The 18,254-nt window shown below is 42.9% G+C and overlaps 1 protein-coding gene across 2 annotated transcripts in view; it reads right to left on the bottom strand.

Moving 5' to 3' along the window:
* pvrl2l (PVR cell adhesion molecule related 2 like) overlaps positions 1-12,241 on the bottom strand; it is a 352,980-nt gene extending 340,739 nt beyond the window's left edge. The window contains exon 1 of one of the 2 annotated variants that reach the window (XM_079654073.1): positions 11,526-12,241. In XM_079654073.1, coding sequence (XP_079510199.1) covers positions 11,526-11,613 — 88 coding nt within the window. In that variant the 5' untranslated portion in view covers positions 11,614-12,241. The remainder of the gene's footprint in view (positions 1-11,525) is intronic. The other variant, XM_079654074.1, reaches the window with a different exon arrangement.
* Positions 12,242-18,254: the final 6,013 nt, after the last annotated feature.

Genomic DNA, 18,254 nt, shown 5'->3' with positions numbered 1-18,254 from the left:
AGTAAAGAAATGTATTCAATGCTAGTGACTTATCCGACCGGCCCACTTCAGTACCGGGATTCGTCCCGAACGTCCCGATGACAGATGACATTTTTTGGAGGGATTTTTTTGTCAAAGCACTTTATATTGCTATCGGGATAAGAGCATTCCATGGAATATAACAAAAAGTGTATCTCTAGCTGGTTTCTCAAACGTACCTACCCCACCTTTAATGAACAAATAGTTTGACGAGTTCAACTGTTGTATTTTGTTTGCACAATTACTAAACTCTACAGCAGGTAAACCGTGATATTACAAAAAGCTATAATAATAATTTTTTCATTTCATATTCAAATTCCAAGCCCTTGATAGAAACGGGGTAAACCCTCGGGACCTGTTTAGGGTGTGCGCTGCCTTTCACTTCTTGGTGAATGCTGGGATATGCTCGAGCCCCCGCAACCCTGAGCAGGATAAGCGTTTAAAAAATGGATGGATGGATATTCCAATGTCAATGTGGCAAGCCGATTAGCAGATTATTGCCTTAATTGCTAGGCTAATAAAAATGTGGTTACTCCTTTTGTACGCCAGCTACAGTAATTCATTGTCTCCCACCTCATTTAAGATTATTTGTCATTAATAGCTTTAATATACAGTGTTGTTTTCAGTTTAAGCCCTTTAGTTATTGTTCTCCAATAATAAGGTAGGTTTTCTGAACTGGTAAATGTGATGAAAGTAAGTTCAGGAAGTGACATTCCATTAACTTTTAATATACAAATAAAAAATGCTGATGATACCACCCCATGGTAGGAGACTGTTATACACTAATTGTGTTCACATCAATAATGATTGGTGATAAAACTTTAAATTAGATGTTTCCCTAATGTACATCTTTACATTTTTAAAATGCCGGCTAACTTATCTGGCCGAAGAATTTACATCTGTTTCTTGTTGCTGCCGCCTGCCAGCTACATTCTCCTGATGCAAATTGAAAAATCCACTTCCAGGAGGACAAATGTTTTCTGCTCCATCATGTTTTTTCTTCTGTAGCATTAATGAACCAGGCCAAAGCAGCCTTTCCAAACTGCGTTGCAGAATGACGATAAAAGATCCATGAATCCTCAAATTGAATCCCTTCAACCAGACCATTCCTTGTAAGTTTAAACTGCAAAAGGCTGTAAAATATAATCTTTTTAGGCACTTCCTCCCAAGGGTGGAGCAAAAAGTGCAGCTGCGGTTCACAAGTCTGGTGGAAGGACAGTGAAATTAATTTCTGAGCCACTAAAGAGAACTTTATGTCACTAATGATTTCTTGGGTTTTGACATGTGAGCTATTTGATTCCACTTGGCTTTGATCCATTTCCAATAATTATGTGGTAGCTCAAGAGAGAGAAGAGAGAAAGAGAAGCTTAAAGGGGATAGATGACATAGATAAGGGGGAGAAAAGAGGGTTTGGTTTGAGCAGGCGGTTGGAGTGGAGTGTGTGTGCATGTTTGTGTGTGTAGATCTTTTCCTGTCTGTCACAGCAGCTCACATCCTCACCCATCACACGGTCCACAGTGGCTTTCTCACTGCAGCTAACAGAGGGAGCTTGTCATGAGTGCACAAACACACACAGGCCAGTGCTGCACAATGGTATGTGTATGAGTACTCCCTTTTTCCAGTGAAATGCTGAACCTCCCTATGATCTGAAAGTGCTCTATCCCCATACTGTTCCTCAGTCCAAGAATCTAAATCATGTTAATCAATGAACACAGACTTTTGTTTTGGTAACATTTGTGCAAGCTCATATGGCTGCCACATTTACCCTGGCCCTCGTGGTGCAGACAATTACACGCAGCGGTTACAAGGATGACAGATGTTCCGTGGTAGCTGTTTACAAGCAGTAGCCTCACTAATCCGTTTTTGCACTTTCATTTGGTTTAATTGAGGGGGACTTGGACTGGATTCTCTCTTGCAAAACAAGAAAGAGCCAACGATATGTCTGGCTGACTGACAGGTAATGTACGCATCAAAGCAGCAGGGAGGAGAAATAATGAAGTGCGCTCTGAGAAGATGGCCCACGGGAGCTATAGTAAAGCACCAGGCAATATCTCAACTCATTTGACAATGCTATACTTCTTAAGGAGAAAATAGCTAATTCTGTAATGCTATCATGCAAATGAAAAAGTCCACCAATGGGTGCCAAAAGACTCTATAATATTCAATAATAGTGTCTGACTGGGGAACATCAATCATTTGTGTCAAAAAAACTCAATTTTGGATTCACGGTTGAAATCTACTCCAAGGATTGTGTGAATAAAGAGTTGAGCCCCCCCAGCTTTGAATTAGAAAGTGAGTTATTTAGTGAAGAATTGTAATGTCAAGATAGGGAAGGGGGGGAAAAACACATTGGTGCAGCTGTCACACTGAATCTCTCAATCAACAGCAGAATTAGTTAAGGATACGGAAGCATTTAATCCGGTTTAACGAGGGAGGGGGGGAACCTGTCCTTACATCTGTGTTTGGGTACTGTTTGGGTATGGGCTAACAAATGAAAACGGGATGATTCACTTAAAGTGGACCTATCATGCTATATTTGAATAATATAGTATAGGACTATAACTATATAAGGCATATTTATACTTTTTATTTTTCAAAATACCAAACAAATCATGCATTTTAGCCATTCCTCATTTCGCTCAATTTAAGACTGTCTTGTCATGGGCTGACTCTGGGAGAACAGCACCATCTACAGGCCCGGCATATGTACTACAGCGTCTCCAGCGCTTTCGAACGGCAATGTCCGTGGCTATCTCCTCCTGATTGGTGGAGTTGGCCCAATAGCCGTAGCGCCACTTCTGTGACGTCATAGAAGTGTTCAAATCTGGATCAGTCTGTATCAGATCCGTTGCAGCCCCTTTTTTAGAGATTTGGGTATGGAGGAAAATAGAGAGGGTTGTGTTTTCTGACACTTTGTGAGTTCCCTTGAACACCGGGGACACATATTCATGTATAAAAGACGTACAAAAGTGCATTTTGCATGATAGGTCACCTTTAACATTTAGAATATTGGAATTGTATCAAAAAAATAAATTTGAATGGTGTTATTACCCCGGCTTAGAAAACACAACACATTTTTTCCATGCACATAACTAATTTGGTTTTACTGTCTTGCCGATAGATTGTATCTAAGAAACAGCCTCAATAATGTTCATAGCTTGGCCTGCAGATTACGGCAACAACGTAATAGTGAAAGGCTTTTTCAAATGTCGGCGTAGAGAACGTTTTTTTCGCCCTCTTCTCTTCCATTTCTCTGCTGTAGTAAAAACATTTGTTGCCATGTATTCTTCTTCAGAAAAGCAAAGATAGTTTGTTGTGTCAATGCTTTGGTTTTATTTTGATGTATGAGTTGTTTTAATCTGCCAAAGTCGAGTGTTTTCATTTCCATCAACAAATTCAGTGGACCAGAGTATATATTGACGTGACAAAATGAAGAAACCCATGCCCCGTTTGTTAATATCAAATGTAGACACGGCTTTCACGCCAGTCTGTTTCCTGTCAGTCACCTGACAGCCGTAGGAAGACATAAAATTCTCTGGCAAGAAAATAAATCTCTAAACAACATGCAGCCTGACAAAACTAATAGTCACATCCATGTCTTTTTTTCTTTTCTTTTTTTTTTACATGTGACTGCTTTGTTTGCCTGGACAGCCGTTGATATCAAGCCAGGTTTGAAATAACAGCAGAGCCTATACATGACAAAATGACAAAGAATGATCGAATTACACATGGCAAGCATTGCAGAATGATTGGTGGAAACGTACACAAGACAGAGGCAGCAGCAAATGGACTGTAACTCTAAATGACACCGGTATTCTCTTCTAATGTGCGTGTGACTCGCATAGAAATGTGCTGCGATGTGAACAGTAGTCGCTTGTGGACGGGGTAGGGAGAAGAGATGTTAGCTTGCATTATGCAAATGGAGAACAACAGTGTCAGAGCGGATGCAGTTGATCAGGACGATTGCCATCGACACACACACACGTGCGCGCGTACGTGTACTCTCAGAGGCGAGGCAGTCAATTTAGATTATGATATTGAAGAAGCCAAGGACGCTAAGAGAGGTGAGAGGAGAGCGGGGCTGTTGGTCTCGCGCACAAATCCTTAGTCTTTAGCCCCGTTTCATTTGAACATTTCATCAATACAGACAGAGCTCCTCTCTCTCTCTGCTGGCTGGTGAGCTGCTGACCTCCACAACTTGTTGCTAACACTCTCCAGGCTTCCCAGAGCCGGACAGTTATTTATGAACGGGGCAGCAGAGATAAATCGATGCTCCCTCTCTATTCCTTCCCATTTCCATTTGCATGACTTGAGTGAGGTGTTAAGTTTCTTCTTCCAATCTAAAAAAGACCTTACAATGCATTCCTGTCCATGCTTTGTTTCCTTTTTGTTATGAAATTCAGATAATGCAGAGCTGGAATTACTTTGGTGGTTAAAATAAAAGGCCAATAAGCTGTCGTCATAAAAGTTATACGCTGCTATAAATAAGTTATTATCTTGCATGGGTCTGAGTATTGACTTCTAAAGATTTAGAAAGAAAATGGGTGTAGGGATAATAATCCAGGAACAGTTTGAAGACAATTGACAATGGCTTGGCCTTTGTAGTGGCACTTGAACCAGGGCAGTAAATTGACTTTTCTTTTTTGTTCTGGCTTCTGTGACCTGAGATCCTCAGCAATGGAATAGCTTTCACTTTCAAACCAATCAGTTGAACCAGAGGACGAACTTACAGCAAAAGTGCTGACAATATTTAGGAGTGCTTAGAAAATACAGTGTTTTGTATCTGCAAATCACATTTTGCTCTGATCATAGAAACAAAAAGGTGTGCCAGTAACAGGAAACAAAAACATGGGTAAAGCAGGGACTTTCCGAGCTCAAACTGAGGTTGATGAAATTTTGAGCCTGGTTTTATGTTCAGGAATAAGAGAATATCTTTAAGCATATGCCTGAGTAGATGTTTCGGGCCTCAGCTAGGTATAGAAAGCACCATCTTTGACTAAGATGTGAAATATCCTATAACTAAAGCAGTTTAAACTAATTTGGTATTAAAATGTGCTTACATTTAAACAGGCAAAGAATGAGGTAACAAAGATAATGACCATTTCATATGTTTAGCAATTTCCATAAAAATGTCACTCTTCAAAAAGTAATAAAATAGGAACAACATTAACTGTCTAACTGCGTAATCCAATAGCACAGCATTGCACTTAATCCTACCTTCGTTTAAATTACAACACAAATCATATTCCGTTTTTATGCATTTAATGTCGCTGCAGAGGCTGTACATAGTGATGGTGTTTAATTGAAATATATGTCTAATATTATCTTATATTATGAAAAAGGATTATGTTAATCTGTTGATTATACAAGAATCATCCGCAGCCTGAAATGAGTAGTGCTGTGACCGCTTCTTATTAGTAATGCCAATGATACTTGTAATAGCCGGCTCTAATTACCTTGTATATCACCCTGTATCATTATCTTTTAGCCTAGCGCATAGTGTGATTTCTACTGCAGTTTGCATTAAATCTCTTTAAACAAGTTTTATTATAGTAAAATGTTGGTATATGCACCACAGGGTTTAAGCAAGGCTGTCACCTTAGATTCCCTCTGTAGTAAAAAATCTCCAGCTAAAGGCTCCATAATGACGCCAGTGAAGCAAACAACGTTACTGCAGTCATTAATTGCCCACACGAGTACAAATGGGGAAATGTCACAAAGTCCCTTCACAGCCTGACCGGCTGCTGCACTCGCACAGATGGGTTGAGCAATCTCCGATTTGTCACCAGCGAACTATATCAGGAGAGGAAACAGTGAGTGAGCAGGAGAGGATGGAGGCTCACTGTGAGCTGTGGAAGGGGCAAGCTCAGGACAGACTGGGAGACAGAGCAGGGGCGCTTGTCTAAACATTTTCGCACATTTGAATTCCCTCCCTCCCTTTCTGTCTCTTACCCCCACTAGCTCCCTCTCTTTCTAAACAATGAGGCCTAGAAGAACTGAGAGCGGTGGGGTGGACGAAGGGAGGAGGAGAGAGGAGGGGAGGGGGGGTTACTGGCACCCTTTTTAATTCCACCAAAAGCTGTTCCAACAAAAGGGCCCTCACTCTGGAGCCGCCATGAAGCGGCAGCCAGCCAGGCCCGGCTTAAAATAGGGTCGTGAGCAAGAGAATGAAAGGGCGAGAGAATGAGAGGGAGAGAGAATGAGAGGGAGAGAGAATGAGAGGGAGAGAGAATGGGTGAATAAAATAATGTGAAAATGAGAGACTGAGACGGGTATGAAAGGCTGGCTGGAAGTTTTCTTAACTCTGCATGGTGGTACGAGTCAAACCAGGGAGGACGGCCACATTCATCAAGTGTGTGGAAAAGCGTGTGCATTTGTGAGGTATTTTGCAAAAGGTAGTCATGACGCAGTAAGCACGGACTGGACCCTGAGAAGTTGAAAACCTTCCTCCGAACATCCTTGATTCAGCTCCATTGTGATTCATAGACCTGTTCCTGTTGCTACGCTCTGCCATCCCTCTTCACACCAACACCTGTTGAGGTAGAATCACTAAGGAAGTCAAGGTGTTAGCCATGATATTGTTTATTTTTGGAAATGTGATCTGGAATTTGCAAAGTAACCGCTTTCCTTAGAAGTGGCATGAAGAAAAAAAAGCGCTGACCAAGTGCACACACATGCTTGCTGGGTCTTGGCAGGCAGAGTGATGAATTCAATCCAGCTTCCTGGACTCTCAGCAAGCTGGGCTGATGGAGCTTCTGACAGCAACCCCGGAGTCTAACCTCTTCCTCCTAATTACACCTAGTTTCTTTAAAAGATCCACTCAAAGACATAAACACATGGCTGCACAACAAAGGGATGAGAATTTGTCTCATCCACAAAGCTGTATCCATGACAACCTGCTCCCAATCTCTGAATGTGCCCTACCGAACCAACCTCTACTTCTGTCCGTAAACGCTGCACTGAGGAATTTGGAAGGTAGGACAACTACACTACTTCTAATGTACATTTCAAAAACAAGCAAACAGCCTTATGCAAGACGCTGCAACACAAAGTTAATCCATTGTTCGTTATCCTGCAAAGTATTCCGGGAAAGTCATTAACATTTTAATCCTTGATCAATAAAACCAGAGGCGGAAGAGACAAACAGATCGCAAAAAACAATGTGACGCAACACCGTGTTAGCGCCTGTCCATGAATCCGTGAGAAGGCTGTAATTACTGGGGAAATTAGCAGGACTTTATACTGTGCTTTTCGGGGTGAGAATCCCAGACAAACACATTGTCCCAAACACTAACAGCTCCTGGCATTACCATGCTCTTTGCGCTGGTGTGAGTCATTAATAAGCTCTCAATGAGCATCAACGGTCCGTTCTTGAGGGGATGATTATCACCCCATGCCTCACCAGGAAGCGCCATTGACATTTAAGAGTGGGGCCAACGTGCCTGAAACTGCAGGTCACTTCTGGTCCTCGATGACAGCAGTTTGTTTTCTTAATCTGGTGGGTTAAGATTAAAAGGCTTAAACAAGATTTCATTAAAAAGTGATCATCATCATTCAGCATGGATGACTAATTGTGGCCTTGTTTTTCTTATCTGATTACACTCCTGTTTATCGTATACTGCTTGCCGGTGACATTGATTTCACATCTTTAAAGCGCTCTATAGAGAGACGTCTCACAAACACAGATTGCAAAGTTACTTATAATCAATCCCACAACCAAAACAAAAACAAGTTATATGCTAAAACCCATTACATATCTCACCCAGCTGCTTAACACAGTCATCATTGCAACCAAGCGATAATACCTCTCTAGGCAACAATGTCAACCCCTCCCTCCACCCTCTCCACACACACAAGGGCTCCTCTCCTGAGACTAACTCCTTGACATTTAGCCTTTCTGCAGTCAGCCACTACGAGGCAGGGACCTCTGTGCCGCAGACTGTTTTTAAAAAATAGTGAAGGCTCCAAATCATTTACAACCTGAGGTTCATGTGACTGCGCTGGGTTAATATAAGATTTATGTAAAGTGAAAAGAAAATCTGTTTTTTAAATTGAGAAAATGTGCTTTTCAAACTGGCCCTTGCTTTTGGAATAATATGATATTTTTGTTGAGCCTTCAGGCTTCTTCCTATTATTAATCAAGTAAAACATACTGCCAAGAGAAACCTTTTAATAATTCTTGCCTCAAAACACAAAAGCATACAACTGCCTTCCTTGGCTTCTCTTACAGATTCATCTTTTTAACTCAAACGTGTTGTTGTGTAAGCTATGTCACTACAGCAGTGCAATAAGACACACAGGGTGTCCAATAGGGTTGCTCGATTATGGCAAAAATCATAATCTCGATTATTTGGGTCAATAATTGATATCACGATTATTAAAAACGATTATCCATTTACTTTGAAAACATCAATTTATTGAAAAAGAAAATGGAACAATATGTTTTTAACAGTTGATTACTCTGAACTGTAAGTATAATTCAATTGAAAACCCAATTTAAAAAAAAAACATTATTGGGGAAATACATTTTTTTTTTTAATTGTTTTATGTTGTTTTCATAATCGTTGCAAGCCAAAATCGTAATTGCGATTAAAATACGATTAATTGAGCAGCCGTAGTTTCCTATTTAAAATGCCATACATGATACACCAGTGGATATGTATTACTTCTAAAGCAGGAGGTTGTTAAGAGTTTCATGCTCAAACTCAAGCAGGCCAATGATTTCATCCAAGGATTTTTCATCCCAAACTTCACCTGCACTGCTTCACAAGCGCTATAGATCCTAACATGGATCCATACCGGTGCTACAGTACAGCACTAGCTACATAAATATGCAAACAACAAACAGAATCATGGTTCAATGATGAGTCATTAATAAGAGCTCTCCATAATCATGCTGCACCGCTCTGAGGGTGATAATCATCGGCCGCCTGCTCTCCATGTGATAAGCTAATCAGCCCTTCGTCTGCACCGAGCCGTCGAGGAGACTCATCATCATTGACATTTCTGCACAGAATCGGGCCTGTAGAGACGAGTGCAGGAGGGGAGGTGAAGAGGGGGGGGGGGGACACCTGAAGTGACTTAATTATCATTGCTGTGGAATGATATCCTTTCGACTCTACTTTGCCTGTTTTACTGAAGGTTAACATTGTTCTTGGAACTTCCCGGTTAAAGTTTCACTAACCCCCTTTTCAGAACGCTCATTTTTTTTCTCCCAGCAACATCTAAACAATACACACAGAAGATCATCCATCCACACAACCCAGCCAAGAACTGTCTCTTCAAAAGAAATGTGTTGTATGCTGGGACCATATGGAAAGTTCAAGCTTATACTTTTGCATTCAGTTTCAGTGGCTTAGCAGCTGGATTGTGATCGTCGAGGTTTTTCCATCGAGAAGACAGTTGTGTTGTTTGCACGTTGAAATTAATTCATAACCTGTGGGGATACTGCCATGACAATCTGACAGCTTTTTCACAATACAACCCTGATGTTGCAGAGTCTCAGCTGAGAATCTGTCAGCCTCACACCAGCCAAACCTGCGCTGCATGGCTTACAGCACAGGGCTCTGTAGCACCGCAGTTCAGCAATGCACAAGGAGAAAGAATTAAAAAGCGAATTCTAATCAGGGTTCAATCTTCGCCCTGCCTTGTACACTTAGTCAGAATCACGGTTTGCGTTGTCACCTATTATGCAACAGATGCTTCAGCAAAATGCAAAGCACGCGCTCCGCAGCTGTAGGCCTTGAAATACCTTGCCCTCCATTTGCTTTGATCTCAGAGGCAAGTCTCCCAAGGCGTGTCAACGCACAACACGAAACATCTTCCAGCTCCTTAATGACCCGTCTTCTTGCTCCATGGTTGGAGATTTTGGGACAGCTCTGACAGAATATTCCAGTTAAACCCAGGTGAAAACAACAGGCTGACAGATTCATGCTGACAGAGCAGGTTCACATTTAATGCCCATCACTTTTGCCTGACTGCCGGCTGTTGTGAATTTTGTAGCTGGCCTCAGATTGGGAAAAAAAAAAGTTCTAAAATTGTTTCTGTTGGGAGTGTTAGCATGTCTGTGTTACTCAGCAGAGCCTTTAGTGATGACATCGTTGCTTGCAGTTATTCTTATCTCTTAAATGTTCTTATTGGGGCATAAAGTGTTGCTATGGCAATCATTAAAAGGTTAATTGATACATTTTCTTGTTTATTGTAGGATATATCCTCAATCTTCTTATCTGCATTAGTGAGTTCAAAGTAGGGTTATTTATGGTAATTATGGTGATTTATTGATTACCAATAGAACTGAAACCTTTTAAACTTGATTTAAATCACAACAAGTCTAGAATTATTTGTGTACATTCGCTGTGTTGCTCAAAATAAGTTTTCTGGCATGAATGTTAGATTTGTATCTCTTAACGCAATATAATATTCATACAGTGTCTTGCATTGCTCTTGCATCACTTAGTTGACAGTAAGTTTACATCAGGTCGATGTAATCAGCCAAAGCTAGCTCAATCGGATAAGTCTGCAACCGTGTGCATCGGCAGACATGTAAATAGATGCAGTGAAGAAAAGTTGTTTTTCTGAATTCCAGCTTTAAAATGTTTTTTAAAAGCATGATGTTTAATAGTGTTACATTTGACAGTTTACGTATTGAGAAGGCCCATCGTATTTTACTGTTTTTATTATAGTGACAACTTTAAAAGCACCTGCCTCAAGCACATCCTGTGTTGATGTTAATTGTTAATGTATAGAAAACGTCATTGAATTTAATATTGTTAAAAACGTACTTTTCAGATTGCATGTGGATAAGGCTGAATAAGTGTGTCTTTTGTTACCGTTTTTCTTACAGTCTTTATGTAAATACTGTGGTTTCTGAGATGAATCATTGACATTTTGATTGCAATGCTGTTTTTCCATCACATCTTACTTTATTATAGGGTTACTGAAGTGGATATTTATTAAGGGCTCTCAACACTCATTGTTGAAGGGCCACCTGACGAGCAGGGGCCGAGCATTTCAAATGTTTTCTCCCATCGCAACCCTGTTGCTCTGCACAATGAATACCCATTTCTGCCATTATTCTGATGGTTAGTAATCAGACACGGGGTTGTGAGTGCCCGGAACACTTTCCAACAGGTAAACACAGATTACAGGTCGGCTGTGTTGGAAGGGTTTGTAGAAGCTCAGAGGGGATTAGGTTTCCCGAACAGTCACCTGCCGTCTGAAGCTGCGAGGAATTAGGACAAAAAAAAAAACACAGGCGGAGCCACACCTCGCCTATCATGGCGTACTGAAACCCCACACTCAGATTCCGGCAGTGTGTTTCGCCAATAAACTTTTACAACACGGTCACACGGTCCACCAAAACAGCTGCAAAGGAGAGTGGACGCGGATGTGACAAATGCAGCGGCGCGCCTGGAAGTGCTGCCCGTCTCTCAGGGCGCACAGTGCGGGGACAGGACGGACACCGGAGGGGTGACTCAAACACAGCCCGGGGGGGGGGGTTGGCTTACCTTGAGCTGCGAGGAGGATCGATGCCGCTATCAGCAAAGTGTTTCTCACCGGAGAGACCGGGCAGCGTGCTGGGTGATCTCTCGACATTCTTCTAAACAAGGTGGACGTAAATATCCACAACAGCGCTGTGTGGGGCAGCCGGGCTCCGAATTATTCCTTCTCCGATCAGCCGAGAAACTTCCGAGTTCAGTTCAAAACGCCTGGGTTGGAAGCAGCCAAGTTGTGGCTTCTCTTTCCCCTGTCTCTGTAAGAATGTCCTCTCGTGTTTGAGTTTCGTTCCTTCTCTGAATGTGTTCCTGACAGGAAAAGGGGCCGTCCGCAGTGCGCACAGGTAGCCTCTGCTGCTCTGTGTGATGGTGCCGCTCTCAGCCACGGCGGGAGGAGAGATGTGGAAAGAAAGTGTGGACGGAGTGTGTAAGAGTAGCTGGAGCTCCGTGTGTGTGCTGCGGAGAGCTGAGTGGGGAATATCAGAGTGATGTCAGCAGAGCGTCACCAAGAGGACTCCAGCCGTAATACTGAGCCCGACTCAGGCACTCAGGCACACACAGGCGCGCGCGCGCGCATACATGCACACATACACACACACACACACACACACACACACACACACACACACACACACACACACACACACACACACTCACACACACACACACAGGACCTGGGTGTGTGCTGCTGGCACCTGCCACTCGTGTCGTGTGTGATCTATGAGAAATATGTTCAAACTATTATCTATTTATTTTGGGCATCATTTAATAAAAAGTGCATTTACTCAAGTTCAATTTCTATCATAAGCTCAGTGTTTCCATTGGATGCTACTTTAGAGTCCCACTCCCTGACTCCCATACATATCAAATCAATGTTTTCTTTCAAGTATTTTACTTTTTACTCACTTGACACTTGCACCATTTTCTTGTACGTTTTTCTTTATATGCTTCTATTTCTTCTTGCACTTCTTTATCGTTTTATGTCTTACGTATATTTGTATTGCATTGTTGCAGGAACCTGGTTTTTCATTGCAAGAACTACACCTATTATACATATGACAGACCCTCCAGAAAAACGCGGGCAAAAATCCTTCATTATGCGGGCTAAAATCTTTGATTATGCGGGCTAAAATCCTTGATTATGCGATTAAACATGTGGGGATTTTATGTGATTGTATGCGGTGAAATTGCGGGAAGTTGCGAAATAAGCGGAAAGTTGCGAAAAAGAATAGATTTTTTTTAAAATATTGGGCTGTCTTATTTATTCTCTCTCACACACAACCTGCCACTAACGTTAAACAGCTTTCCTATTCAATTAAACACATTCAATGTTTATTTATTGTAAAAGCAATTGGGCTATTTTAATCACTCTCTCACACACACACACACACACACACACACACACACACACACACACACACACACACACAGTGTTCGAATTACCCATTTGCTTTCGGGGGAGCCCTATTTTTCAGTGCACATCCTGCTACTAAATATATCGCACGCACGCTCTCTTGACTGGCGCAGCAGCGCGGATTCGATCAATTGCTATAAAATCACTCTGCTACTACTACAGACGGTGTCACTACGCCGGCGGCTGTGGCCGTTGTTGTTGAAGCCTCTTCAGGCTCCGCATCGGCAGGCATACTTGTCAACCCTCCCGATTTTCGCGGGAGACTCCCGATTTCATTGCCCCCTCCCGGTTTCCTCCCGGGGTCATATTTCTCCCGATTTCTGACCAAATCAGATTTACTCAGGACTGTTTCCACTCGGACTTTAATACAGCTACACCACTTTTTGGTTTCCATGGTAACACGTCTCTTTAGTAGCGCATGCAACTGAAAGTCTGACAGGGTGAGGCAGATAGTCACAGAAAACAGAACAAGAATCGACAACTACTCTACTCTACTCATTCCTTTCCTGCCCACACATATGCTCCATCAAGGATGGTGCTACAGGCCGCAAGGCATTGCACTAGTACTACAATAAGCATGTTAAGTTTAATTTAACAGCTCCTCCCTGTTATGGGAAATGTTATACTGTATGTCCTCAGTTATTGTATGTATAGAGAGATTGTGTCTACTCTGTACTATAGGGATGTAATACTGTTATTGTACCACTGTGAGGCACTGTAGTATTACGTGCTACGTAATGACCAGGCTTGCGTCATGTAGGCTAAATGAGGGTGTGTTCACCTGATGCACGTGTACACTGTCTATCTTTGTTCTCTTCTAAGTTAGCTCGGTTGAGCGAAGGAATCACCTGTGAAGCAGAGGAATGAATCATGCTCAAGGGCTAAACAGTTCATCGTCTCCGTCTCCAATATTTCGCTCCGAGTGCAGCGTAAGAATAAGCTGCCATCCTAAACCTCAACCGGTTATGGGCCCAGGAGTCATTCGGAGAGAAGTTTGAAGATTTATCACCATCAGAAAGTCACGGCGAACAGCGTGCTAACGGGATAGCAAGATAAGCTAACATGGATCATCGAGGGACAAGCAGGTTGCCTCTACTGAAGTTCAACGGAGATGAAACTAAGTATGAACTGTGGGAGACAAAAGTGTTAGGACACCTTCACCTATTAGGGTTAAAGAACACGATTCTAAGAGAACCAAATAGTGAAGCCGAGATAGCGGCAGACGGCAAGAAAATGCAGACGCTTATGCTAAGCTAATACAACTTTTAGATGACAAAAGCCTCTCTCTAATTATGAGGGATGCGCCCAACAATGCAAGAGAAGCCTTAAAGATATTAAGGGGATATTATGCCGGGAGGGGAAAACCCCGGATAATAAACTTGTATACCATGTTGACATCGCTTCAGAAGACGAACAGTGAAAGTATCAGAGACTATATCATACGGGCAGAAACCACCATCACTGCGCTACGGAACACAGGTGAAACGTTAGGCGACGGCCTATTGATAGCCGTGGTTTTAAAAGGACTGCCTGAGATGTTTAGGCCATTTGCAATACACGTGGCACATAATGATGACAATATAACGTTTCCAGAGTTCAGGACAAAGCTAAGGAGTTTTGAAGACACAGAGAATTTAGGCACGACAGAGTCGAGCGATAACGTGATGAAGACTCAAGCGAGACCCGGACGGCGGCCCGCCAAGCAAGGAGCATATGACAGGAACAGTGACAATGCCGATATTGTGTGCTTTAAGTGCGGCACAAAAGGCCAACGAGCGAGAGTGTGTCGGCAGAAGACATGGTGTAGTCAATGCAAAAGTGACACACACAAAGACGCCACGTGCAGGCGTAAAGACAGACAAGATGGCGCGAGAAAAGTCTCAGAAGAAGATGGCGGCGGCTACGCAGATTACGTCTTCAGGATCAAAGACGGAGAAAACAGGGTCCAGCAGCAGCCAGCACGCAGCATCCAGGAGAAGGGCCTGATGGTCGACAGAGGAGCCACCTCACACATCATCACGGACATCACCAAGTTCAAAAACTTCGATGACACGTTCAAGCCAGAGACACACTGCGTGGAGCTGGCAGACGGTACCCGGTGCAACGGCGACGCTCAACGCAAGGGAGAACCAGAGGTTTGCCTGGTCGACAGCGGAGGACGGCGACATACCACTACGCTGAGAAAGGCGTTGTTTATACCGTCATATCCCCAGGACATCTTCTCAGTGAAGGCAGCAACCGCCAGCGGAGCCACGGTCGTTTTCAAGCAGGGAAAAGACGCTTTGATACACAAAGACGGTACCAGGTTTGACATTCATGTGTACAACAGGTTGTATTATTTGCACACTGAAGGTGAGAATAGTGACAAATGCAATGCTTGCCATGATGTACAGACGTGGCATGAAATACTAGGCCACTGTAATTATGACGATGTGCTACAAATGCAAAATGTGGTTGAAGGTATGCAGATCAAGGGCAAAACAGATAGACCCGACCAAGAATGTGAGGTGTGTATTCAGGGGAAATTTGCACAAACCAGAAATAGAAACCCTGATAGTAGAGCAAAGGCTCCATTATAAATGGTACACACCTAGCCGGTCCAGTAGCTACAGAGTCAAGAGATGCTTACAAATATGTACAGTCATTCACTGATGACTACTCGGGTGCAATATTTGTATATTTTCTAAAAACTAAAAGTGACACGGTACAGGCAACGGAAAGATTCCAAGCAGATACAGCCCCATACGGGAAAGTGAAGTGTATAAGGTCAGACAACGGCACAGAGTTCACATGCAGGGATTTCCAAACGTTGTTAAGGAAAAATAGGATAAGACATGAGACGTCAGCCCTCTACTCAACCCACCAGAACGGTACAGCTGAGAGAAGCTGGCGTACTCTTTTTGAGATGGGTAGGTGTATGCTAACTGAAAGTCAGCTAACAAAACAGTTATGGAACTACGCAGTCCAAACAGCAGCCATAGTGCGTAACAGATGTTTTAACAGGCGTACAGGACAAACCCCTTACCAGATGCTGACAGATAAAAAGCCTAACGTCTCTACAATGCAGAAGTTTGGGTCTGTATGTTACACATACAAACAGGACAAGGGAAAACTTGATTCCAGGTGTGATCAGGGGCGTTTTGTGGGTTATGACAAAAACAGCCCCGCGTATTTGGTCTATCACCCCAGATACTGAGAAAGTACAAAGGCACAGGCTAGTCAAGTTTGTAAACAAGGTAACTGTGGAGAAACAGACACAGACATTTGGTTCAGACTCAAATGATGACAAAGACAGTGTGAGGCAGCCTAGGGCTAGCAGGGTCACACAGGAGATAAATGAGAGCATAGAGAATGCTAAAGAGACTAGTGCACAAAGTGACAGTCCAGTAACTATGTCTGACGACAGTAGCCAAACACAACCAAGTGGGACAGATGATGAATCTGAGGGTGGGAGATACCCGACTAGAGACAGAAGGAAACCAAGTCACTTAATGGACTTTGTAACTGAAGACATTGATAGTGATGTGATTCATACTAGGCTTGGGCGGTATGACGGTATTACGGTATAACAGGGTATGTCGAAATACCGTCGGTATGATTTTCAATACCGTGATGTCACAGACTGTGCGCCAAATCACAGATGCGTTTCATTCTATTACACTGACACGGAGTTTTGACAGGGACAACAGTGGTTGTAATGCACAGCACGCGCCAGCAGAGGGCAGGGGAGGGCAGTCCGTCTTTCCCGCTCTCAGAGCTCAGCACAGAGCTGAGCTGAGCAAGATGGCGGCAGCATTTGCCAGCCCCGAACTCGGACAACTAGTAAAAAAGAAAAATGCCTCTGCGCCTGTTTGGCACTATTTTGGGTTTACTCGTCGCCAGTGACTTCATCCAGCACAACGAGAGAAAGAGGCACTTCTTTGGGAATGTTTAAGACGGGGTGAGTGAGTGTTGACATTTTTTTAATCCTATGCAACTGGTTGATGGTTTTGTAGTCGAGGTCGGACGGTTTTAAAAACGAAAGCATTTACGTGCTAAACATTCACGCGAGTAATCCAATGAATCAAATGGAAATAAGGTTTTTAACACATGCACGGAATAATATTGCCAAACTAGTTAGTGAATATAGCAAACTTTATTCAATAAGTCAAGTATTTACTCCCGGAAAATGTTTATGTATGATGATATATTGTTAACTTAGCTCACTATGGAAACAACGTCGGACATCTACAAACGCGTCCTGTATCCGATCTCAAAATGTGCCATTTGCACAATGTGTCATGTATGCAGCCCTTGTTTTGAACTTGCGCGCACATCGCGGCACTTTGCGAGCGTCTACCGGCTCGGGCTGCATTTTACACCGAACATATAATATACCGTTCGAAACATCTATTTGCCGCCGAACGCCACCTCACTCAAGTCGACCCAAGTCATACCGTCAGTGGCGGCTGGTGGAAAATATTTTGGTGGGGCTGTTGATATAGTGAGTAAAAAAAATGTTTGGGGAGAAATGACCCCTTAAATTGGGACTGATACCGTCATATACCGTATACCACGGTATGATGTCAGCAAGGTATGACGGTATGAAAAAAATGATACCGCCCATGCCTAATTCATACTACCGTAGACTACTGCTACAGAGCAGTATGTGGCATTCCACAGACATTTAAGGAGGCTATGACGTCTACTGACTCAAGAGAGTGGGTCAAAGCCATGGATGACGAAATCCAATCATTAAACGACAACAACACATTTACCCTGACAAATCTGCCAAAAGGCAAAAAGACAGTGGGGGGCAAATGGGTTCACTCTATCAAAAGTGATATCGAGGGAATGGACAACTACAAAGCAAGGTTTGTGGCCAAAGGCTATAGCCAGAGGATGGGGATTGACTATGGAGAGACTTTTTCCCCCACGGCCAGCTTGAAGAGTTTAAGAGTGTTGTTACAGAAAGCAGCACAGCAGGACTTGCTACTGCATCAGATGGATGTAAAAACAGCGTACTTACACGCTCCTATAGAGTATGAAATCTATATCGAACAACCAGAGGGTTACAAAGAAAGAGGGGAAGGTCTAGTGTGTAAACTAGAAAAATCGCTTTATGGTCTAAAACAATCCGGTAGAAATTGGAACAGGATTTTGCACGATTGTTTAACTGAAGACGATTTTGCACAGAACCCAGCAGACCACTGTGTCTATGCCAAAGAGACCGAAGGTGGAAAGGTTATAATAATTATCTGGGTCGATGATCTGATCATTGCAGCTAGCAATGACAAAATACTGAAGGAAGTGAAAGAGATGCTCTCTGCCAAATTTAAGATGAAAGA

This window comes from Notothenia rossii, assembly GCF_949606895.1.
Source record: "Notothenia rossii genome assembly, chromosome: 10".
Lineage (NCBI taxonomy): Eukaryota > Metazoa > Chordata > Actinopteri > Perciformes > Nototheniidae > Notothenia > Notothenia rossii.
Note: the sequence above shows the minus strand (reverse complement) of the source record. Positions and strands in the feature narration are given on the sequence as shown.